General features: G+C 45.1%; 1 protein-coding gene across 2 annotated transcripts in view; it reads left to right on the forward strand.

Moving 5' to 3' along the window:
- Positions 1-26,789, forward strand: part of LOC144791700 (claudin-15-like) — a 313,867-nt gene that overhangs the window by 268,376 nt on the left and 18,702 nt on the right. For both annotated transcript variants that reach the window (XM_078666446.1, XM_078666445.1), the window contains one exon: positions 8,561-8,671. In XM_078666446.1, coding sequence (XP_078522572.1) covers positions 8,561-8,671 — 111 coding nt within the window. The remainder of the gene's footprint in view (positions 1-8,560; positions 8,672-26,789) is intronic.

Here is a 26,789-nt window from a genome sequence, read left to right on the forward strand (position 1 = left end):
TGCTTTCTATCAAAGAGCGAATAACTTTTTTGGGGAAATGTGAACTTGACTCTGCTTTTTGGGCTTGGACTCTTCGTTCCTAATTTGCCCACGTTTATATCACATGCTTTGATCAAGAAAGGGTGCCGTGGGACTGAGCCTTGCACTCACATCCTGATAAGTTAGCATGGGTTTATTAGAAGCTTACACTGTATTTTTGCTTTCCTGCTCTGCTTTGCACACAACACGTACTTGTGATATTGTTTAGAGAAGGCTGAGTATTTTGCTTTATATGAGAATAATTTGGTATGCTAGATTTGTAAACTGCTTCGCTAGTTTTGTGTGTATAGTGAGAGCATGGAACATCAAGGTTATCTTGAATACTGTGTCTGTTATTCAGAATGATCCTCGCACGTTCGAGCCATAATACATATGCAGCTGTGGCCACCTCTGATACTTGCGCGTTTCATAATGCATTGTGGAGGCAAAGTTACACACAGTTGGAGAACATTCATATCTTGACAGTGTGTGGAGCACTGAATGTGATCCACTACTGCTGAGTACCAGAGGTATGGGTCCGCCCATGTAATCCTATGAGACTTTCTGTAGTTATAAACTAATCTGCTAGGTAGGGTGGGTGAAATGTAGGTATATTTTAAATTTGTTTACCTTTAGCATTATAGGATGCTTTTTCCGTTTGTATTTCATAGAATAGTAACAATGCTGACAACCTTGTTTCTGATAATATGTTTGGTTGTATTTTCTAAGGTACTGTGCATGAGATTATGGCGTTAGAAATAAACATTTCAAAGTTGCACGTGTCTTTATTTACATCTTGTTTTGGACTGGTGTAAGACTATATTGAAAGAGTGTTCTTGTTATCCACTTTACTTCATGTAATCTAAGTCGCATGTTCTGGGTTGACTAGTCATTGGTGTTTTTGCTCTAGGGCGAAGAACCAATGAGTCACTGATTACTAGTCTGGTAGGGGGTTTGTGTAGTAAGGTGGGTTTTGGTACACCGTAATTCACTGAGGTCCTAAGTCTTTATGCACAGTTCTGTGTATGAGCAGAATTCCTGGAACAGTAGTTACAACAAAAAAGGCTCGATAAAGGGCTTGCACTTTGAATATGAATATAAAATAGAAGAATAGTTGATAATCACAGCTAAGGAATGCAGCAATTAGATGTGTGGATGTGTGGATGATGTGTAGATTGAGTGGAAGATAGAAAAAGTGAAAAATAAGAAAGGTTGGAGAGACCCAAACTCCCCACTGCATTGTCAGTGAAGTGGATCTTTGGATTTCCAGGTCATTACACAAGGGTGTTGGATTCCGCAGTGGGAGCAAGAGAAACTAGTACCACATCTAAGGAAGAAAGCTAGTGCATAAAGTGCACACAGTTGGGCAGATTTACAAGGTTGTGGGAAAAATGATGCAAAAGTGGCGCAAGGGGCTTGTAAACCTGCCGCAGTGTGTGGTAGAAAAGACGCAAGAAAGGACGGAAGTGTGCAAATTACCCACTGCTATTCACGGGTAGTAGTTACCAAGAAGGCTGAATAAAGGGCCTGCACTTTGAATTTGAACTAAAGAAGAATAATTGATAAGCTCAGGCAAGAATGGTAGCAAGTAGGTGTGTGTATTTGTGGTTGTTGTGTTGATTGAGTGGAAGATGACTAAGGTGAAAAATTAGAGAGGGTGCAGAGATGCAAACTTTCCATTTCTTTGTAAAGGAAGTGGGTGTTTAGTTTTCCAGTGCACATATATATTCACTGAAAGAAACATAGGTTTCAGGCATGTTATAGTTAGGAATTAGAATTTAAAAAACCTTATAAATTCACTGAAAAAAACATAGGTTTTACCCATCTTATAGTTAGCTGGACGTTTCTCTCATACAAAACCATTGAAATTCACCCGTTATAGTTAGTTCAGCTAACTATAACTCGCGCACCTGCAATCCACTGCTGATGACGTCACATCTTACACCACGCATGATATGGTCAGTGACATCACTGATGACATCACTGATGACATATCAAATGACATCACTGATGACATCATCCAGTGAATGTGTGTCTTTCTGAAAAATAAATATTTTTTATATATGTATATCTAAAGGTTGATGAAAGAATAAATGGGTAAATAAGTGTCTAAATGTTTTTTTTTGTACAATTGATTGTATAACTGACTTATTAAGTATATCTTAGTGAATACATGTATTAGCGAGTAATGTTTAAATATGTAAATATTTGTATCAGTGTCTCACTTTGTGGCTGCATGGGTTAGTGAGTAGCTACATGAGTGTCTATACGGGTTATTAGTTGTTTTTTTGAGTATCAGAATGAGTGTCTGTATGGTTTGGTGGGGGTATTACTTAGCGCACAGATGCATAAATGACTGACTCACTGTTTGTATGTGTTTTGAAGACAGCATGTGTGCAGGACTGTATGGGTGGATTAGTGTGTGTATGGGTGTGTTAGTGAGTGAATGACTGCCTCAATAGTGTCTTTATGAGTAAGTACATATGTTTTAAACTAGTATATGTGAGTATTGATGTATATAAGTAAGGATATATGACAGTGACAGATTGGAAGAATTCCTGTATAAATAAGTATGTGTTTCTATAACTGATTGTTTAAGAGAGTAAGTATGTGTACGTTTCTGTAGAAGTAAGTGTAGTGGTGTGTGTATATCTGTACATGCAAGTAAATGGATGTTTGATAGTTTATTTGCATGTGTGAGTATGTGTGTGAGTAACTATGGATGAGTATCGGTGTGTAACAGGATGTACAGGTGTATGATTACATATGATGAGTGAGTACATGTATGAGTGACTATATAGAACTGTTGGTGAATGAGTGGATGTGTATGTAGATGTTGGAATTACTGAATAGGTTGTTGTAACTAGTATTGTTAGCTCCAGTAAAAAAAAAATTGTTTCTATTTTTGAATTTGTGTATCAAAGGTTATATTACGGTGAGAGGAGGTCTGCCACTCTTTTACAAGGATGATGTCATCCGTGATGTCATCAGCTATGTCATCTGAGATATCATCAGTGATGTCATCAGTGATGTCACTGACCATGTCATGAGTGATGTAATATGTGACATCATCAGCAGTGCATTGCAGGCGCGTGAGTTATAGTTAGCTGAACTAACTATAACAGGGGAATTTCAATGGTTTTATAAGAGTGAAATGTCCAGCTAACTATAACATTTGTGAAACCTATGGTTTTTTCAGTGAATTTCTAAGGTTTTTTAAATGCTCATTCCTAACTATAACGTGGCTGAAACCTATGGTTTTTTCAGTGAATTTGCAAGGTTTTTTAAATGCTAATTCCTAACTATAACGTGGCTGAAACCTATGGTTTTTTCAGTGAATTTCAAAGGTTTTGTAAATTATTATTTTTAAATGTATTAATTGTTAGTTTTTTTTATACTGATTTACATTAAAATGTATATATATTTTATATAGCAGGCAATGATATCCTATGGAAGGAAATTCAAGTTACTTGTAAGTATGGTTAGAATTACTTTTCAGGTTCAGTGCTGGGCTAAAGGGTGCAACAGTGAGGTCTCTCCTGATAACAGGTGAGTAAATCGGAATTCGTAGTTCGGCTGACTTTAGAGGAATTTTTTAAAGTTCCAAAACTCCACACTTAGAAGAATTTCCAAGTGAAACCAGTCAATGTTAGCCTATGGAAGGAAATTCAAGTTACTTTAAGTATGTTAGAATTACTTTTCAGGATCAGTAGTGGGCTGAAAGATGCAGCACTGAGGTCTCTCCTGATAACAGGTGAGTAAATCGGAATTCGTAGTACATCCAGTAAGTGCCACAGAGCTGGGTAGCAGAGAGATGTAAAAAAAGGGCACGTCATGCACCACCTCTCTGCAACGCAGCGCAGTGGCGCTTCCTGGAAGCACCTGGTGGACTACTTGGGCCCCATGGTCCCTCAGGTTTGAAGTTGAATTTTTTCCCCAGCTTAAAACGCGCCACAGGGCGTGTTTGCACGCATCACGTCAGGCCCCGTCCCCTCCCTTCACCACTGTCTAAACGCACCCTGTCACTGTTTTAAGTTGAGAGATTAAGTCCCCTTCAATCCTAAGGATCCCTAGGGTCAAACTATCCCACTAGGTAACTCCAGTAAGCACCATAGAGGTGCGTTGCAGAGAAAAGTAAAAAAGGGCGTGGCCTCTGACCACCTTTCTACAACGCAGCTCCCTGGTGCATACTGGAGATACCTGTTGGGCTATTTGGCCCTCAGGGACCCTCAGTATTGAAAGAGAATTAATTCCCCAACTTAAAACGCACCACGGGGCGCGTTTGCACACTGATGAAGGAAGGGGGCGTGGCCTGAGGTGACATGTCTGCAAACACGCCCAGTGGCGCGTTTTAAGTTAGAGAATTAATTCCTCCTCAAACCTGTGGTTCCATGGGGGTCAGCTAGCCCACCAGATACCCCCAGTATGCACCAGGGTGCTGCGTTGCAGAGAGGTGTTCAGAGGCCACGCCCCTTTTTACAACACTCTGCAATGCAGCTCCGTGGTGCTTACTGAAGGTACCTGGTGGGCTGCTTGGCCCCCAGTGACCCTCAGGATTGACAAGGAATTGATTCCCCAACTTAAACCGCGCCACAGGGTGTGTTTGCACACAGGTGAACTCAGGCCCGCCCCCTACCTTTACCACTGTGAAAACGCGCCCCGTGGCGCATTTTAAGTTGGGGGATTAACTCCCCTTGAATCCTGAGGGTGCCTGGGGTGCAACTAGCCCACCAGCTACCTCTAGTAAGTGCTACACAGCTGTGTTTCAGAGAGGTGTAAAAGGGTCGTGGCCTCAGAACACCACTCTGCAATGCAGCCCCCTGATGCATACTGAAGATTCCTGGTGGTCTAGTTGGCCCCCAGGGAACCCCAGTATTCAAGGGGAATTCGTTCCCCCTCAACAAACGCGCCAGGGGGTGCGTTTGCAGAGTGCTGCATGAAGGGGGCGTTTTTCTTTTTTTGTTTTTTTAAGAAAGGGGGCTGTGTAGCCCCCCATCTTTTCCTATTTTTTTTGCCCTGGTGACCCTATCCCCCAGGGCTTGCCGCCTATATTTTTTAAATGTGGAGGGGGCTGCATAGCCGCCCTCCCAGGCCACTTCTGGCCCCGGGGACCCCATCCCCCGGGCCGCCCTGCTAGCCCCGGGGACCCCATCCCCCAGGGCTGGCCCTCTTAGTTGGGGACCGTGGGGGTCCCCAGTCCTGTGGGAGCCGGCATTGCTTTTCTACACGGGGAGCAGCTAACATGCTGCTCCCCATGTAGAAAAGCAATCGCCTTTGGTTTTTGGAAGAGAGAGCAGGTGTCCTGCTCTCTCTTCCAAAAACCAAAGCTGTTTGCTATGGTAGCAAACTACAGTGTCCCGGGGGTAGGCACCCCGGGACACTGCAGGAGCCGGCCCTGGGGGGGTGGCGTTCCCCAGGCCAACCACAAGTCTCCAGAAGGGGGGCTGCGTGGCCCCCTCTCAACATTCAAAAGCCCCAGGGGGTGGTGGTCCCTGGGGGGTCCGTCATGGACCCCTCAATTTAAAAATGTAGTGCCCCGGGGAGGTGGCGGTCCCCGGGGCGTGTGGGGGGGCTTGAGCCCCCCACACAGGTTTTTTTAATTTATTTTAGAAGCCCCGGGGGTGGCGGTCCCAAGGGCTGGGGGGGCCGTGAGCCCCCCCATTACGTAAGGTTAAAGCCCCGGGGGTTGCAGTCCCCAGGGTTGGGGGGCCCATTGGGCCCCATTATAAAAAAGCACTAAAGCGGACTTCGAGGTTTTTTTGGCGAGGAATACGCGTATCCTACGTGCATCCCGCAATTTAAAAAACAAAAAAACATTTTTTTGGGCCTTTGGGGTCCTTTTGGGACCCCCTGAGCAGGCCTAGGGGGTCAGGGTGTTTCTACCCTGCCCCCTTTGCGCCTTTTGCGCACTTGTTTTTCAATTTTCTTGTGCCTCGGTTCTACCGAGACACAAGATGGCTGCCAACACTTCCTAGTTTGGAGTGTTGACAGACAGTTGACAGCCAATTAGCACACAGCTCGTGCTCGTAAGGGTACGCGCATAATCCTCGGAGGATATGCGTACCCTACTTTGTCCATAGATATATCTATGATTTTACTTTTGATTTTCTCAGGAACTACTGCACGGATTTACACCATTTAACAAAAAGTGTAATCTGCGAACCAAACTTGGTGTAATTCCGTTCAGCAGTTTGGGCTGTAGCCGCGCTTAAAGGTCCCTATGGAAAATTGCATGGGGAAACATGTTTTGGTGCCCCCCCTTTTTTCTCGGCCCCCGCTTGACGAATCACCCTGAAACTTTCAGAATAGGGGCGAGCGGAGTTGGCCATCTTCTTGGAGAATTTCGCGAAGATTTGTCGACTGGCGCCAAAGTTATTACAAATAGAATGTTGCGGATTTCCTATGGAAACTAGGAGGTCCTAACTATAACTACATACTGGTGACCTACGGGCTTCGTGGCCCCCTCCTCAAGCCACATCCCCCGGGGCCAGCCTTTGAGTTTTTTTTTATTTATTTATTTTTAAATGGGGGAGGGGGTTGCTTGGCCCCTCTCCCGGGCCACTTCTGGCCCCGGGACCCCATCCCCTGGGGCCTGGCCTCTCGTTGGGGACCTTGGGGGGAGCCCCAAGGCCCCCACTGTCCCTACCAGCTCACAGTGTCCTGCGGGAGCTGGCATTGTTTTTCCACATGGGGAGCTGCTGACATGCAGCTCCCCGTGTGGAAAAGCAATCTGGTTTGGATTTTGGAAGAGAGAGCAGGAAATCAGTGTTTGCTATGACAGGGCGGGAACAGCGAGGGCCCCACCCCGTCATAGCAAACAGCAGTGTCCTGGGGGTGGGCACTACGGGACACTGCAGGAGCCAGCCCTGGGGGGTGGCAGTCCCCAGGGCCATCACAGGCTCCAGGAGGGGGGACACGCGGCCCCCTTCCCAATGTGTACACACGCCCTGGGGAGGAGGTGGTCCCCGGGGCTCGGGGGTCCTTAACGGACCCCTAAATTTACATATTAGTGCCCGGGGAGGTGGCAGTCCCAAGGGCGTGTAGGGGGCTCGAGCCCCCCCCACACAGGTATTTTTTTTTAACGAAGCCCGGGGGTGACGCGGTCCCCGGGGCAGCGGGGTCCGTGTGCCCCACACAATAATTAATGAAAGAATGAAAGCCCGAAGGGGGGTGGTCTCCGGGGCTTGGGGGGCCTTTGAGGCTCCCCCATACATTAAAAAAAGAAGCCCCGGGGTTGCTGTCGCCGGGGTTGCTGTCGCCGGGGTTGCTGTCGCCGGGGCTGCGGGGGTCCCCCTAGGCCCCTGCAAATATTTTTTTACTTGGCCCATCCGGGGGCTAATTAATAACGAAGCGCGGGAGTCCGCGCTTCGTTTTATTTTGGTTGGTTGGTTGGTTGATAGCTTTATTTCGATATGCAGATATCATAAAAGCATTACATAGGTATATAAAACAGCACATCATAAATATAAAAGACTAATTCAAGTTAAGAACAGGTAGAAAAGAAAGTACCATTTGTACATAGAATAAATTAATTTAAATAGAATTAAATTGAAATGGAAAGTCTTTTTAAGTCTTTTTATTTTCACAGCCGGATCCGCGGATTCTCCGCGCATCTCGCGGTTTACTTTGCCAGGTCAAAATGGCAGTTAAATATTGCAAAACTGCACACACCGGTTACGAAGGCTGGCCAGGGACATGTTTAAAAAGTCTACCTAAAGGGGTGGCACAAGGTGTGTTGCACACCCACTAGTAGCATGTAATTTAGAAGCCCTGGTATATGCAGTACTACTTTATTAGGGACTCATAAGTAAGTTAAATGTTCCAATGGGGTGTAAGGCGATGTTACCATGTTTAAAGGCGAGAGCACTTTAGAACTGGTTAGCAGTGGTAAAGTGCATAGAGTCCTAAAAGCCAACAAAAATAAGTTCAGTAAACTAGAGAGGTGAAGGCTACCCGTTTGGGGATGAATCTGCAGAGTCCAACACTTCTTTTATTACCCTCTACAGCGCAAGTGGCCTAAGATGGATTTTTCCTTCTACCATAGCATTTTTTATTAAGACAAGGGATACCTTATCATGGTACAGTATTTTTATTTAACATCAGATGCTTATACAGTAAATTAAATGAAAGCACATCACAACCATCAGAGGTCTCTTTGTCCCTGAACAAAAGGCATTAATTGATACAGATGAATAAGCAAATCTGAAAAGTAACTAGTTACTAAGGAGAAAGATAATTCAAGATCTCAACAGTATGAAAGATAAAGCTTCTATCATTCTTAGATAATAATCTTACATTGTGGTTGGTTAGCAGAAAATATTAAGTAGTTCTCAGATGTGATGATGTAGAAGATGTTTTTCATGAATGTATAAAGGTGTCTGGTAATATTTGTATTTAAACTTTTTGTGAATCTTAACTCTCATGTGACATGACTCTCTTGCAAGTATCAGTTTAGTGTGCCATCTAGTTTCAAATAAGTGTGAAATATACACTAACTTTTTGAATATTTTAAAGTATTAATACATTTTGTATTTCATTACAGATATGAATTAGGAGACGCCCTGTATTTGGGTTGGGCTGGATCTCTCCTTGTCATTCTCGGAGGAGCTTTCCTTACCTGCTCATGCAAAAGAAAGACAAAAACACAAAAGGGGTATTTACATTTTTTCTCATATATACTGTGCCATTTGTTTTCATATTCAAGATTTGTAAAGATAATAACAATTCTTGTTATAAAATAAAGTCACTTGCTTATTATTGGGTTAAAAAGAAACAGACAACGTCAATGAGACATCATGTCTTGTTCCTGATCTGTCATACTGAAAGGGCGAGATTTTGATCGATACCTTATATCTATTGATCCAAACCTCGATCTGGTCGACTGAACCTTTATTGCCTGTCTTGGAAGGAAACAGTACACCTATCTGCAAATTAGTTCACCCAAGAAAGGACTCTACTCTTAAAGATCACGGACAACTTCTAGGTTTCAAAAGTTTATTGTAAAGATATAATGAGCTGCAAATACAAGCATCTCAGAATGAGATTCACGAGGTACACAGGTCCAATTACATACATGTGCTCTCGAAAAGCCCTCAGACGAGCAACAGAAATCACTAACACAAGTTCTAAAAATAGCAAAGCTATCAGCATAGACGCATATCTCTCCTTCATTTAGGTTGGAGGAAAACAAACACAGGTTAGGCGTCCCTACCCTGTTCTAGATGGTATCCCTACTTAACCAAATCCCAACCTAACAAAGGTGTCAGCAATGAATGACCCCCCCAGGGAAGTCACCCACTCTAAGTCTCTTGGTGAAAACCTAAAGTTCTCCAGTCATGACCCCTCACTGCCTACCCATCCTCTCTCTAAAGGGTCCTCAGGTCTCTGCTCTAACTCCACCCAGGGGTGCTGTCCCTAATACAAAATAGTCAACAACATTTGAGACGCCCCTTGCGAAACGCCTCTCACGTGGTGCAACTTCAGGCTTTTTCCATGATGCTTTGTATTGGGCCTCAGACGTTAGAGTTGACCTTGCTTCTCAGTCTCTTCTCCGGCCCGCTGATACCCCTTAAACATTCCAGAACCCTCCTCCATGTCTGGGCCGTCTACTGAACAGGCCTCTATTCATTCACTTATAATTGGATCCCCCCTTTCCTGTTGCAGACAGATATCTGCCGCCAAGAACCCAACTCTCATAGACTTCTAAAAAGGCTTGCAACATTTCTCAGCCCAGACATGTACGTGTAAATCAATGCTAAAACATTTCAGGCCTACAATATTTCACATTATGATTATAGCATTCAATTTCTTCATTTAATTAAAGCATGTTAAAACTCTTATTCTATTATTTAGAAAACATTACTCTAAATCATGGCCCATTAATGCAATGACCAAAAACGTTAAACAATCTGTGTCGTGAAAAGAAACACCTTCCCTTTTAGCTCCAGCTCTGGCCCTGAGGCCTACCCTGTTCTGCGTTTTACCACAGACCATCTTATATGTTAACAGCTACACGACATAGATTCAAAATAATCACGTCTAATAAAATCATATAATGTCACACATTTCTGTATTAATTCCACTTCTACTTAAATCTCTATATTAGCTATACATTTAGAATATAATTTCAGATACTATTAGCACTCATGGCATTTCTCTTCATGAATTATGCTCTCTATAGGTAAATGTGATATACTCATATATTTATATCAGTTTGCGCTCTCTCAGTTCCCCCCTTTGATGACCTCTCGGGGTCATCACTAACATTTAAACTGCAGTTATTGCTGGCATTCTCTGCGCTTCCAGAGCTCTCAGGCTCCTGTACTGATTATCTTGTATGGCAGCCAATCTCTGCAACTGTTCTCTTTGGGCCCTTTCTGACCTTCTTGCTCTGTACCATTTGAATACCCTCACCAATCCCCACAATATTATCCCACAGATCAATATTATGATGATAGGCTTTAGGATATACCAAATAAAGCTTTTGCCCAAGGTGGAAAACCACCCTCCAACTGTACTCATTCCATGGCCCACCTTTTCCCAGACATTTTCTCTACTCAAGTCTTCGATCTCTTTGTGTATATTAGTTATGTTCTTAATAACTTTCTCAAGGGGTTTTGAAAGGTCTGGAATGTAAGTGCAACATTCCTGAACCTTCAAAGCCTTACAGACTCCGCCCTCTTTTGCTAATAAGACATCTAATGCAAGCCGATTTTGAAGAACCATAGCCCTTATCGATTGCATCTCTCCTTCTACCAGCATTAAGGACTGAGCAGTGCTGGCAGACAACCTGTCGACAACTGTTGCCAGTCGTCTAATTTTAACATCATTAAGGATTATTCCCAAAAGAGGGAACATAGCTCCAAAGACATCTCCAACCATTTCTGCATCGCCTAAATCTCTCCTTCCCCTCGATGATGTCTGGCCCTCAATGATCAATAAGTCTTGTGCATGATATATTTTGGGGAAGACAATTGCCAAGTAACATGATCCATACCAGTTGTCAGGTAGTCTCACGTAAGCATTTCTTCCACATACAAAATACACATTTGGAATCACTTGCATTCCCTTCAGGAAATCCTTAGTGTAGTACTCTAAATTAAAAGCATGTTCACAGTCAACTTCACCCACGTATACATTTTCATAATACGTTTTGGCTCGGTGAAGACATAACTTTCCTTTCTGCGCTTTATCTAAAGCTATTGGACCACTACTACCCTTTCTCTTATGTGACTTCTCTTCCTCGGTCCAATCTAATTTCCCTTGTCCTGATTTTTTCAAAATCTTTTGTCTCCTGTAACGATCATCCACCTGCCCTATGAACTTTTTCTCGACTTCGGACACCTTACATGTCAGGTTATTTCTACGGGCATGTGAAGTATCTAAGGTAATCCAAGGAATGAAGAACTTGGCCAATCTGTCTTCACTCTTCCAGTAATCCCATTTATTCATCTGCTTATAATTCGGGACTTCTGGCAACACAGAATCATAATTGGAGAAATAGTATTCAAAACTATCTCTCTCATAAAATATACTAAGCAATAAGCTACATGTAATGCCATATGTCAGAGGGAGGTGATGATATCGAATTCCTTCATCTACAGACGCAGGCAACTGCATGCAGACGTAGCAATCCTTAACCTCCATGGCATCCACGTATTCATACAAAAGTTTAGCATAAGCATTTGACCTAAAGTCTCCTTGGGACTCGTCTACATGTAACCTGCGGGCTTCTGCAGCCAATAACGCTTTCTCTTGAGTGTTTTCCCTTTTCTCACCTGCAACAGTGGGTGTAAGTGTTACTACAGAATTCGCATCAGTTACCTTTACCTCTTCCTCATGTCCCTTTACATAAGAAATTGTTACCACTAAAGCTATTAATATTATCACTCCTACTATTAGTGTACCTATTATACATTTAGCTCTGCGGTTCGGGGTGCCGGCCTCCATTTCGTCAGACAATCTAGCTTTTCCCTTTCTCTTTGCAAAAAAAGTTCTTTTCCTCTCGTTCCTTTACAGTCTCTTTCAATCCTTTTTTGTCTTTAGAATCCACACAGCTGGAGGCTGACAGCCTTTTTCGCAAAAAGTCCTTTCACAGTTCAAAAAGACAACCCTAGCCCTTCTCCATCCACTCAAGGGGTTCCCTAAAATTCTCTGCTTCCTGGGCGCTAGGTAATCTTCTTTTCTTCTGCTTGCTTTATTTACAAAGTCCTTTAACAATCGACTATTAGATTTGTGGTTGCAGCTTCAATAGCATAGTTCAATATTTCCATGCGAAGAGTATGCTCTTCATGTGCTGTTATCGTGGTACCAAAGTCGGGGAATTTCAATTCTGTAAGAAACATGTGTTTTAACTTGCTGAGGCGGGGAGGTCTGGGGAGCACGAATGTTAGTGACCCTTCTTGTTCGACACCGGGTACCAACAGTTGTATTTCCACGGTGATAATGGGCTCAGAACTGGACACCACCACCGCTCGGATCCTCCCTGTCTCCGGTTTCACAGACATTTGTCGCCAGATATGTCCACTCAGGGGTGGAGTATCTTCTGTTAGGCACACGCACTCTTCTTGACCTTCTTCGGTCTGGTGCTTCAGCGCCCTGAGCACCTTCTTCTGGGTCTGAGTCTTCTGATATCGGAGGAAGGGTTGCTTCTGGAGTTGACCTCAGGCTAGAACTTCTTCTTTGCGGCCAATTTGCTTCTCCACGTGCCCTTCTACTCCTTCTCCTTCTGGTCTGTTCTCGCTCTCTTTCAGACCTGTCAGGGTCAGACTCGTACTCCCAGCTGTCTTCTCCTTCCGTAGCGTCTTCTGTTTCGCTGTTGTACTGACCGTCCTCAGCTTGGTCAGACTCGTTCCCTGCTTCCACTGGCACCTCTACAGCTTGGCTAGCCCCCTCTATGGCTTCTTGGTCCTCAGCTGGACGTCCATCCGAGAGAGGAGCTGTTTCCAGAGGTGCTGGAACCCTTTTCGTATGCGACGCGTGTATCCAGTTGGGCAGGCCTCCCACCTTTACAGCTGTACTTGTGATCAGGATGACCTGGTAGGGCCCACGCCAACGAATATCCAAGCAGCTTCTTCTCACATGTTTCTTCACCAGGACCCAGTCCCCAGGATACAGGTCATGGCAAGGGCCCTGGCACGCTGGAACCTCTGCAGCCTGCACCTGAAGGGACACAGAACGCATGGCATCAGACAGCCCCTTACAATAGTCCAGGATCATATCATCTGTGATATTTAACAGTGCAGTAGCTGGAATAGATGGCAGTCTCATTGCTCTCCCCATTAACACCTCATGTGGTGACAACCCTGTTCTTCTGTCTGGGGTACTACGAAGGCTCATGAGTACCAATGGCAGGGCATCAGGCCAACTCAGGGTCGTTGAGGAGCAAACTTTCGCTATTCTGGACTTGATCGTGCCATTAATTTGTTCCACAATTCCTGAGGCTTCTGGTCGGTAACTGCAATGGAGCTTTTGGTCTATATTCAGTGCAACACAAATCATCTTCACAAGTTCGCTGTTAAAATGTGTTCCCCTATCTGATTCCAAAAAGGCCGGCACCCCGAACCGAGGGATAAGTTCTCTAAGCAGTAACTTAGCCACTGTGAGGGTGTCGCACCTACGTGTAGGGTATGCCTCAACCCATCTGGAGAACACACAAACAACCACCAGGACATAGCGGAGGCGGTTGCATCTTGGCATTTCAATGAAATCTATCTGCATTCTGTTGAATGGACCTCCAGACCTTCCTATGTGACTTAGTGCAACTGGTGTTCTTTTCCCTACATTCAGCTGCTGGCAGGTCACACAACGCTGGCACACTGCTTCTGCTGCTATTCTAAACTTAGGATTGTACCAAGTCTGTCTAAACACTCTCAGCATAGCATCTCTCCCTAAGTGTACGGGACCATGTATGAGTCTAGCCATTGGACTCACCATCTCATTGGGCAACACTGCTCTGCCGTCTGCTGAGACCCAAAAATGAGTCTCACCCATTACACATCCTGCCTTTTCCCATGTTTCTTTCTCAGAATCAGGAGCATTTTCTTGCATGGTTGACAGTTCATCCCAAGTATCAACAGTTTCCAGTATCATGGCTAATTCAGTTCTTACATTTATTCCACCCACATCCACCTCTGTGAAAGAGTAACCTTGTTCTGCGCAATACCGCGCAACTTCATCAGCATATCTATTGCCTTTCGAAACAAAGTCCTCATTTTTGGTATGTGCGATGCACTTTACAACTGCGATACTTGCTGGACATTGCAATGCTTCTAACAACAGGCGCACAAACTCTCCATTGCGAATGGGAGAGCCTGAAGAAGTCATGAACCCTCTTTGAGACCATAACTGCCCGTAATCATGAACTACCCCAAACCCATATTGGCTGTCGGTGTAGATGGTGACTCGAATTTGATTGCCTGCTAAGCAAGCACGTGTTAGGGCAATAATCTCGGCTACCTGAGCGGAGTTTACTCCTTCCAGGCACCCTGCTTCCACAACTCCTTCTATTGTACAAACAGCATAAGCTGCTCTCAACTGCCCAACTTCGTCTCTTACACATGAGCCATCGACAAAGAAAACTTCATCTGGGTCCGTCAGTGGCTCATCTACGATGTCGGGTCTGGGTTTGGTGCATAGTTCAGTCACATCGAGACAGTCATGGTCTGTATATTCATCATCATCATCAATATCATTTGGAAGTGGCATTAAGGTAGCAGGGTTCAAAACAGAGCATCTCTTGAGGGTCACGTTCTCTGCAGCAAGAATAACTTGCTCATAGCGCGTGAGCCTGCTGTTGGTCAGATGCTGTGTTTTGGTCCTGGTCATCAACAGTTCAACAGAATGTGGCACGCACACCTCTAACGGGTGCCCCATGACGATATTTTCACATCTCTCAATGCTGACACCCGTTGCAGCAACGGATTTGAGACATCCGGGCAACGCTGCGGCTACTGGGTCTAAAGTAGCCGAGAAATAAGCAACTGGTCTACGGGCATTCCCATGAATTTGGACCAACACAGACAACGCACAACCTTCTCTCTCACAACAGTAAAGAAAGAATTGTTTATTGTAATCAGGCATTCCCAATGCCGGAGCACGACACAGGTCCTCTCTCAGCTGTAAGAATGCCATCAAACAGTCTTTGTCCCATGGTACCGGATCACTCACCTCCTTGTGCGTCAGTTTTTGCAAAGGTTTTGCTTTCAGTGAAAAGTTCACGATCCACTGTCGGCAATAACCCACCATCCCTAGGAACATCCTGACCTCTCTCTGGGTCTGAGGCGCATTCATTTTCATGATCGCCTCTATCCTATCTGGTGACACTTTTCGTTTGCCTTTCTCAATTCTGTGTCCCAAGTACTGCACTTCTGTCAGGCAGTACTGCAATTTTCCCGGGGATACCTTATGCCCATTGGCAGCTAGGTGATTTAACAAAGCAATGGAGTCTTCCCTGCAAGCTTCTTCTGTGTCTGACGCCACAAGGAGGTCGTCTATGTACTGGACCAGAACTGACTTCTGGGGCAGCACTAGACTTTCAAGATTTTTCTTCAGAAGCTGGTTAAAGATCGATGGACTCTCTGTATACCCCTGAGGGATACGACACCATGTTAGGACGCGATTTTCCAGCTTAAATGCGAAAAGAAAATGGCTATCTTCGTCCAAAGGGATCGAAAAGAAAGCCTGACAAAGATCTATCACAGTGAACCACTCAGCTTGGAATGGAATCTGAAACAGTATCACTGATGGATTCGGTACCACTGGACAACATGAAACGACTATGTTATTAATCTTTCGAAGGTCCTGCACTATCCGGAATTTCCCATTTGGTTTCTGCAGACCCATAATCGGGGAGTTACATGGACTACCCACGATTTCTTTCAGTATTCCCTGTTTAATCATGGACTCGATCACGGGTTTTATGCCTGCAATCGTTTCTGGAGTCAATTTATACTGGGGTGTTCTTGGGAACTCAGCATGCGGTTTCACTACAATTTTCACTGGGTCCACCCCTTTGACCAATCCAATCTCTTCCCCAGTGAAATCCCATACCTCTGATGCCACTGTCTCTCTCAAATCCCAGGGAAGCTCGTCTACTGTCAAAGTAGGGTACAGCTCCACACATATTCTTGAGTTTGCAACTTTGAAATCTGCATCATCATCATTAGTCAATACCTCCACTCCCTGGGGTGTACAATATATAGTACAATTCAATTTGCACAACAGGTCTCTTCCTAGCAGACACACAGGGCTTGAATCGCAAACCACAAATTGGTGCTCATCGCTGTACTTCCCTATTTTCACCTGTACCGGTTCTGTCAATTGGCTGGTTATTCTCCTGTTTGCGACCCCTACCACCTGTATGGTCTCTCCAGACATGGGCAGGTCTGGAACTGCAGCTGATCTGATCGTGGATCTAGTGGCTCCTGTGTCCACCAGAAATGTCGTAGGGCACCCTGCTACTTCTGCTTCCACATAGGGTCCCCTCTGATCTACCTCTAAGGCTGCCCCAAGGGTGCAGTCTTCTCTTTCCACTCTCTGTCCGGTTAATGGGTCCACATAATAGCATTCTTCACCTTCCACAAACAGGGGCATTTGTCTATAGGTCTTACCCATACTCCCTACTCGAGGAGGTTGCGGGAACTGGGCTCGGGGAGGAGCCCCCCCCCCTTTGAGCACCTTTCCTTGGTATGGCGTCGCCCCTCTCATAGGTGCGCTCTGAACCTCTTCCTCCTCTATCTCTTGCTCTCCGATCTCCACATTGTAAGGGCACTCGCGTTTCCAATGCCCCAACTCGTTGCACTGGTGGCACCTAGTCGTTTTCTTCAAGGTAGCTATGTCTACTCTGGGTCTAAAGGTAGTACTCTCCTCATTACCCTTGTTCTGACTGTACTGCTTCTTACCTCCTGTACCTGTCCCTTGCTGCTGTTGTTGCGGTCCCCCCTTTCCTGCTGTCTGCAATTGTACCACCATCAGCTTCTCTTTTAGTTTCTTAGCCTTGGAGTCTACCTCATCACAGCAGTACCTGGCATATCTCAGTATTTCATCTAGGGGTCTACTTTGCCAACAAATCGAGTGTTGCTGAATCATTAAACTAATATCCGGTCTCAGTCCCAGGACGAACTTGGACACGAATTGCCCTATGTCCTTTGGATCCATTACATCCAAGCCGCTATACTGTTTAAACGCCTTCAGCAATCTCTCGTAATATTCATGGACTGTCTCTTTGGGTTCCTGTCTCGTTCTGTCTATTCTGACCCAATCTATGTCTTGCATTGGCACTTTTTCTTTCAGCCAAGTCATCACTCTCTCGAATTTTGCCATCACGATCTCGGACGGCCCATTAGTCCTAGCATCTCTCTCTGGCTCCGTTGTGGGCCACTCAGCGCTAACCTTGCATGCTGTCCACAGATCTCCTGGTACTACAATGTCAAACAGCGTGTTCAGATCTATCCATAGGACTTTTGAGATCTTTACAAACCTCTCGACTTGCTTGTACCACTCCACGGGGCTCTCTCGTAACTTGGGGAAAGATGTGGTAAAAGCAGCTAAATCTCCCCTACTCCAAGGGACATGTACATAGCTCCCATTGGCAACTTCACGCAAAGGGTAAGCTTCTATTCCCTGCTGTCCTGGTGTTATACCAATCATGCTTCTCCTGCCGGTCCCTTTCTTGGACCACCTCTCTTCCCACTTATCTAGTGCCCTCCATGTCCTTATTCCAGTAATCAGTTCCCTTATGTGTGTTTTCAGCCCAATCGTTCTCCTCTCATCTAGATCTCGATCTGAGTAATGTAGCCTGTGGTTACCCTGTAATGCTTTGGTTCTTGACAAGTCCACCATATATTTGCCTGCTAGTTCGACTAACTTCTCATGGACTGCTCTCGCCTTTCGTGTGATGTCCTTTGCCATATACAGTATTTCATCCTGTTCATACATTTCCATTCTTTCTAAAGGCAGGGTACCATCTACCATGTCATCCAGATCTGACCTTAAGCTGGAGACATCAAGTCTCTTGGCTTTTATCTCAGCTCGCAATATGTCTTTTGAAGGAGGCTCACTGGTCTCCCTCCCATCCCAACTTCGAGCTCTGCGTTTGGGCTCGGGAGAGTTAATGGGTGGCCTCCCTTGCTCCCATCTCTCCAGGTCCCATGCTCGGCCATCCGATCTTGGAAGGTGATGGAACACGGGCCTTTTATCCCTACTCTCTCTCTGCCCACTCTCTTCTTCTCCCCTCTCACCGCACATCTCTCTGTTATTTTCCCTCTGTTCGCTACACTCCCTTTGCCTCGTATCGCTCAGTATCCGATACGATCCTTCCTGGTTCCCCATATTCCCTGGGCTGCGCTCATTTCTGTCATCACAGGGACTATGGTGCGACCTCTCACAACTCCCATTCTTTTCTCTGGTGCCAGGCACACAGTGTGGACACTTAAAGCTGTTCCTGTACTCTTGCGCTCTCCTCTCCCCTTCTCTGAGTATTGGGCACGCCACCCCTCCACTCCCGGGGCCCCCGTTTTCCAGGTCTGTTCTACCTCCATTCCGGGCCCAATGGGTGACTCCCCTACTCCCTCTACAGTCCCACTCCGGGCTACTCTCCCCAGCCCCGCAGTGAGTTCGTGCTCTGCTGTCCTGACTTTCCCTTTCTGCTTCTGCAGCATTGATGCACTTTTGAGCCTTCACTGCCTCATCCCACTGCTTCATGTACTCATTTAGCTCTTGAAAGGATTTTCGTCCAGATCCCCTCAGATCCATTGGCCATCTAGGGCCCCCAGGATCTCCTCCTGGGTCCCCTGCTGTGTGCATCGGGGTGCTCCACTCTCTGGGTATCGGCATCTGACTTGGGGAATTAGTGGTATCGTTCCTCCTTGCCTGCTCTGCTCTTTCTCTGTCTTTCCGTTTCCGTTCTTCCCCTTTTGCTCTCTCTTGGTCATATATCGATATTATAGGACCTATGGTAACAGGTACCTGTAGTGCATCTGGTAATGGGTAGGATGTGGCGCTTTCCGTTTCCGGTGCTCTTTGTACCACAAACCTACCGACTACCTGTTGCACCTGACTAGGCTGGAACAACTCTTTCTTTGGCTCAGGATCCCACTGTGAACTGGGAAGCGGTCTATGCTCTCCTGCAATGCCCCCCTTTTCTCCTTCAGTATTCTCGACCTCTCCCCCTGCTCTATTATACGGGGGTGGCCTGTCTGTCAGTAATCTGTTTATCAGGCTGTCCTCTGTTTCGCTCTCATCATCTTCTTCTAGGGGGCTTTTATTTACTGGCGCCTCTAACACTGGGTACAGTTTATTTATTTCCAAATTATGCACTCTCCATCTTTTAGCATCCGCATCCCACCTGGCATCCTGTACTGCCCTTACCGAGCGTTTCACCCTTTCTTGTCGTCTGTTCATATTCCTTTCATGCGCTGCCCTAAGCCATGCTTCAAGGGCTTCAAACTGGGTTGGTCTAGGCAAGGGTCTCTTTGAGGTCATGACTGATTTCAATCGATGTAACACCTCTAATCTGAACGTCCCGTACTTCGGGAACGTCAGTTCCTCGTTTCCTTCAGTAATCTTACTCCACTCTGATATCCAAAGGATCGTATGCAACCCAACATTTACTGCCATATAACGAGCTGGCGTACCCTCCGGCGGGGCTTCTTCCCCTTCGTACGATCCTCGCCTCTCTTTCTTAAACAGCGCTTTCAACCATTTAAAACACTTCATAATTATGCGCACAAAATCCAGCCTCGCTACTCTGTTTACTTCCTGATGACAATCCACCAATCCTGTCGCGGCTTTCCTAGCTTGGCCTATCACAGCGCGGTCTTTCTCCTGTTGGCCAATCACGTCGCGACCCTGTATGACGTGTTCGCTAGCTGGCCTATCACAGCGCGGTCTTTCTCCGGTCAGCCAATCACTGCGCGACACCACCTGACGTCTCTTTTCTCCGCTTCGCAGCAGCACCCCTCCTTTCTCAACTCGTCTCCCGGTTATGCATGCGTCCCATTCATACACTGAAAAATGACTACTTCCGACCAAGCGGTCACTTCTCTCGACTGTACGTCCACAGTCTATCTGTAATTGTCAACACAACTGACGAGATGTCTATCGTCTCTCTGATAGGTTACTTACACACACAGTAACTTCCGACCAGCGTCCGTTACTCACGCACTCACTCTTACGTTCCCCCTATCTCGGTCTCTCGGGTGATCAATGGTACCTCATGACCCCCTTCACTCTAGTTGACAATTACTCTGGGTGTCCGATACACCCGAACCACTTAAGCTCTCCTTGAACTTAAGATTTCCACCGGTTGCGCGCGCTCACAACCTGTTCCACAGTCACTCTACAAACATTCAACTCCGCCAGACATTACAACATAGATACAATACAAAAACACCGCAATCTAACACGCATAACCCTTTATACTCACTCTCAACCGATACTGCTGCTTTTTCTGTCTCACGTCATCCGGATCTTCATCTGCGGGCTGTTCTTCCGATCATCGATTTCTAGGGGCCTTGGGGTAAGCTAACCTGGCCTAGGTCACCGTCCTCAAGAAGGCAACCATCCTCTATAGCTACCAACTGAAAGGGCGAGATTTTGATCGATACCTTATATCTATTGATCCAAACCTCGATCTGGTCGACTGAACCTTTATTGCCTGTCTTGGAAGGAAACAGTACACCTATCTGCAAATTAGTTCACCCAAGAAAGGACTCTACTCTTAAAGATCACGGACAACTTCTAGGTTTCAAAAGTTTATTGTAAAGATATAATGAGCTGCAAATACAAGCATCTCAGAATGAGATTCACGAGGTACACAGGTCCAATTACATACATGTGCTCTCGAAAAGCCCTCAGACGAGCAACAGAAATCACTAACACAAGTTCTAAAAATAGCAAAGCTATCAGCATAGACGCATATCTCTCCTTCATTTAGGTTGGAGGAAAACAAACACAGGTTAGGCGTCCCTACCCTGTTCTAGATGGTATCCCTACTTAACCAAATCCCAACCTAACAAAGGTGTCAGCAATGAATGACCCCCCCAGGGAAGTCACCCACTCTAAGTCTCTTGGTGAAAACCTAAAGTTCTCCAGTCATGACCCCTCACTGCCTACCCATCCTCTCTCTAAAGGGTCCTCAGGTCTCTGCTCTAACTCCACCCAGGGGTGCTGTCCCTAATACAAAATAGTCAACAACATTTGAGACGCCCCTTGCGAAACGCCTCTCACGTGGTGCAACTTCAGGCTTTTTCCATGATGCTTTGTATTGGGCCTCAGACGTTAGAGTTGACCTTGCTTCTCAGTCTCTTCTCCGGCCCGCTGATACCCCTTAAACATTCCAGAACCCTCCTCCATGTCTGGGCCGTCTACTGAACAGGCCTCTATTCATTCACTTATAATTGGATCCCCCCTTTCCTGTTGCAGACAGATATCTGCCGCCAAGAACCCAACTCTCATAGACTTCTAAAAAGGCTTGCAACATTTCTCAGCCCAGACATGTACGTGTAAATCAATGCTAAAACATTTCAGGCCTACAATATTTCACATTATGATTATAGCATTCAATTTCTTCATTTAATTAAAGCATGTTAAAACTCTTATTCTATTATTTAGAAAACATTACTCTAAATCATGGCCCATTAATGCAATGACCAAAAACGTTAAACAATCTGTGTCGTGAAAAGAAACACCTTCCCTTTTAGCTCCAGCTCTGGCCCTGAGGCCTACCCTGTTCTGCGTTTTACCACAGACCATCTTATATGTTAACAGCTACACGACATAGATTCAAAATAATCACGTCTAATAAAATCATATAATGTCACACATTTCTGTATTAATTCCACTTCTACTTAAATCTCTATATTAGCTATACATTTAGAATATAATTTCAGATACTATTAGCACTCATGGCATTTCTCTTCATGAATTATGCTCTCTATAGGTAAATGTGATATACTCATATATTTATATCAGTTTGCGCTCTCTCATAATCTTGTCCCAAACGCTTGACCACACAACCAACACATTCCCTGCTGCTCCGTTCTCCTGCTTGCATAAAGATGCTACTGCCAGCCAGCTTTACCATGGATCCCCTAAATCAAGGAATTGCCTTTAATTAGATCATGCTAAAAAGATCCCCTGTTTGAGGTACGTGGGCTCCACAATGGCAAGATTGGGCCTGCCAGAACTATTTGGCTCTCCCACAGAATGCATTATATTCTGCAAGGCCAAGCCGAAGCATATCTTCTTGGCAGATGCAGCGGCCACTAGATGAGAGGAAAATGAAAATAAAAGCAGTGTTGGCCTATACAACACATCTCCCTCAGCAGCACTGGCCATGCAACCCTATCTGGCTTTTGTGCATAATCTGCAGCATCACTTCATCTTGGTTAGGTTCTGCTTAAATCTTATACCACTCATGCTGGGATTTACCGGTTAATATCCACTCCCACAAAAACCTGCCTGCATGGCCTTGTGTCGGAGTATCAGCTCAGTCAGTTCAGCACATACTTTTTTTGCTCATATTACTCCCAAAAAAAGGAAAAGATTAATTGTACCATATGTGCGTAGTGCTAACGTTACTTAATATAGCTGGCACTGACAGATTTTCAACAGGAGGAAACCACTATGGTGTGCTATGCACTGGCCACTTTCCTCTGGTCAGCCATGAAGTGCAGTAAAGAATTAGAGATCAGTGGAACAGGAAATGTGTGATCCATGAAAATGGCTAGTCAAGGTCCCATGTGAAGTTGAATGAACTGCATGCACTGTCTATTACCCCTATGAGGTACCATGGCTAGGTAAGATTTAGGTAATTAAAGAAGCTGCGAACACTTCAGTATAAATTACTAGTTAAGTCGTTCTTATCTAATTGGTCAATGGTTTTAAGACTTCCTAATAATGATATATGAATCATGGAATCAATCAGACAAAGGGAATTGGGCTTAATTCATGTGTTATGATGTTTTTAGATAATAATTTTAATTTGATCATTTTACAAAAAATGGTTGTGGTAATTAATTCTGATGTAAGCTTTTATGTACTTTCATGCACCAAAAACGATGCGAATAAAGTTTTCTGACTGAATGACTGCCTATTCCATTATACATCAAAAGGTCTACATGCTGTCATTTTTACCACGACATGGGGTACAGTAATAGTAATATCGCCTTTTGGTGCTGTTGTCATAATATACTTTATGTCGTGTCTGAAATGTTTATTTCACTTCTGTTCTATAGATTTTATAGAAACAGACTATTGAATTTTAGTGAACCTTTTATTGCTGTAGCTTCACACAAATTGGTCTGGTTAGTTATACCTGAGTAACGGGGAAGTCTTAGGTTTGTCAACAACACCTTTTAGTTTTACTGCACTGCAGGTTAAGGTTTTATAAAAATCCCTGGACTGCATTCTTTTGAAGGCTACCAAATACAGGATCTGCAGAACAGGATCTATAATGCTGCAGTCAGTGTGGGTTGCATACCAATAGAAGCAGAATACAATTTCCGAGAGTGGGATCCACGAGTTATGTGGTTTCAGTCAATCACAACTGGCCTGTTGTCCCTGCAACTTGGATTGGGAACTCCAGGCTCGATTTGAGGAGTCTGGGAAGCTGGCAGGTAAAATTGTGCGTGGGGTCTGGGGCTGCATCACAAGCACGGCCCCTCCTCTCTCGTGTCTCCTGCCACAGGATGAGGCGTATGCAACCCTCCTGCCCAGCCCAACTCCCAGCAGCCCAGAGCATGACCTTATAAACACCCTATCCCACATAGACTCCCGCACTCCCCAGTCTTCCATTTAATGCCTGCTCCAAGCAAACAATAAATGGTTGTGGAAATGTCCCCAGAATGAAGGATAAGCATGTGGATTTGACATGGTAGTTCCAGATCTGCGTGGTTATTCCCCACTCCGGGACAACAACTCATAACTGCACAGTGAAGGAGGGCAATTAATGGCCAGAATTGGTGATTCCAGAACAAGTAAATTTGGCATGCCTGCACCATGCGTCTCATAATTGGCTGCAGAGGAGTGGCACCTCCACTCCAAAGGAGTTACTTGGTGATTTGTACAATGCTGGAGGAGCTCCGGGGTTTTTGGAGACCTCCCAGTTGCTGGACGAGAAAGCACACAATGATTGTTGAGTCCTTAAGGCAACAGGTGGGGTTTGGTGCCAAGTTTCTGCAGCAGGGTCAGCAGGACTCCTTTGTCCTTTTTCTTCTTTGTGTCCGTTGAATTTAAGTTCATTGTCCAGGGATCCCATCTAAATACCACATTTAGAGATGTTAAAGGGGGTGACAGATAATAGCCAATGGGCTACCCACCTTTAGGGTATCTACACCCTCTAAGTGACCTCTTCCTATGGGAAGGGGCACTACCCTGACCCTAATTGGCTAATTCCCTCACAATCCAAGATGGAGGAAAATGAAAGGTGGGCTCCACATCGCCTGTCCCATCTTAGGGGTGGTAATCGTTGAATGGGGACCCACCTCCTAATTAGGCCTGGCCGTCAAAGTTCGCTCCGCTCGCAGGATTTTGAAAAACTCTGCTTAGCATGAATTGCGAGACCGAACACACTCCACCGCTTGAGGAACTTAGCGTAGCGCAGCTGAGTTTTTGGGTCACTTCACAACTATGCAAACTCCACCCAGGCCTACTCCTAATTTACCTAACGTTCCCACCTTTCTTCTTGCCAAATGCGGAGCAGGAAAGATGGGTTGGCATCCTCCATTAGCTGGAGCTGCCTGGGTCACATTTCAAAGGTGGCATCACCTTTAAAGTTTCCCGCCTTAGAAGGCCATCTTGGCCCAGGGGAGGTGTGAAGCACGTCGGCCTGAGCAGGCTTTGTTCCTGGCCTTTGAGCGCCCTGGCTCTCACCCCATGAGGTCAGAAACATGTCTGGTGGTGGCAGGCTATCTAAGACTACTCAGGGACCACACCAGTGCTTGGCAGGTTTTATGGGGACCCTTTAATGGGTCTCATGTGTGCATTCACTAAAAAATCTAGCACTGGCATCGTAGAAGACATGATGTTTGGTACCAAACATTTCAGGGTACAGTGATGCCATCATGGAGCTAGGAACTTGTGATGACAAGTATCCAGCCCATGTACTCACTTTGGCTTCCTTGTGCACTTACAATATCCAAACATGGCTCAGATATTGCAGGATGAATCAGGAATGAGAGGAGCACTCGTGTTTTCTCAATTTAAGACCTAATCTTAATTTTGGCTGTGAAAACTTTATTATTTCTTTGTACAAGCGTGCTGCCGAGGTGGCACGTTTGTCCTAACCGTGCCTGAACTATAACAACCTATCTTAAGTGTGAGGAACACTTAACCTCTGCGCACTGTTGCGTTTGCGGTTTACTTGAACACCGCTAAGATATTGCAGGGTCATATCTGCTCATGCAGAGATGTCCACACATGGGATATAGGGCACCTTGCTTAGGGCTGTAAGGCATGCAGTAGGTGTGACTTACCTATACCTCATGCAGTGTATGGGGACTTGGCACACATGCATATCGACTCTTCGGTTTTCTCTGCAACAAGATACGCAGACTGCAATGACAGCTTGCATTGTCTTGATGAGGGGTCTCTAGGGTGGCTTAATTTGTGCTGCAGCCCCAGCTCTAGTCCCTATGCCCAAGGCACCAGGACTACTATTTACTAGGGACTTACAGATGTTGCTGCGGTTGTGCAAATCATGGTACAGTTTCAGGAAAGAGATATGGCACTGGGAACATGGTTAGCAAGGACCCAGTGCACTTTCAATTCAAAATCACACCATGCACTAGGCAAAAAGTGGGGGCTAACCATGTCAAAAGAGGCACTTCTCGACACACTCTATTTGAAGTAGTGTGGGTGAGCAGTTAAGCTTATCAGAGGGTAGTGATGAGCATTTTTTGTAGTCACCAAGGCAATAAAATACACACACTCAAAAAGAAATCCGAGACCAATTTGAAAAAACCCCACAGATTTTTATATAATTTTGAAGACCAAGAACTTCATTCACAGGTAAGTACCTTTTTAGTTATGAATTTTCAAAGTTCAGAAAATAGCTTACTGTTGTGCTGGGTTACGGACAATGAAAGTCTAAGGAGAAAGACACAAAAATGCATTTAAAATCACGCAGTCCGTTCTAAGGTTTCACGTTTGAGGTTTAGGGTAGCAGCAGGCCAAGGTCCGATATTGCTCCAGCTGATCGTTGGGAGCATCCCGGATTCGGCCCGGAGCAAGATGCTGAGGTCGTTGGTTGCTGGTGTGCTGTGAAGAAGTGGTCTTAAAAGAAAGAGAGTACCCTCTGGACCCACAGGAACTGGGTAGAGTAAGTTCTAAAATAAGTATTGTTCCCTGGGTTATATTTCTAAACGGGGAAATCACACAACTCCTCAACCACATGCACTGTTTTATCCTTACACTATGGTCCCTTTCAATCCAACCTCACTTTCTTCCTATTACCCAGCACTAGTAGAACCACAAATACAAAGTATGTTGTAGGAAAAAATATCACAATATTTATTCAGTGGCACAAATTTAAAAACACATGAATTCATACACATAAGAATTATTACAGTGCCTAATGCTTATCAAGAAATTATACAATAATCCACAATTTCATTGAAATTAAAAACATAATTTTTTTTTAAATTAAAATCCATAAAGGATGTCGACGCGTTTCGGTGGCTGTGGCTCTAAGCCCCACCTTCCTCAGGACAGTATTTATTTTTATGTACACATGGATCTGAAAATAGAAGAAGCTGGTATCAGAACACATT

The sequence above is a fragment of the Lissotriton helveticus genome, chromosome 11 (assembly GCF_964261635.1).
Source record: "Lissotriton helveticus chromosome 11, aLisHel1.1, whole genome shotgun sequence".
Lineage (NCBI taxonomy): Eukaryota > Metazoa > Chordata > Amphibia > Caudata > Salamandridae > Lissotriton > Lissotriton helveticus.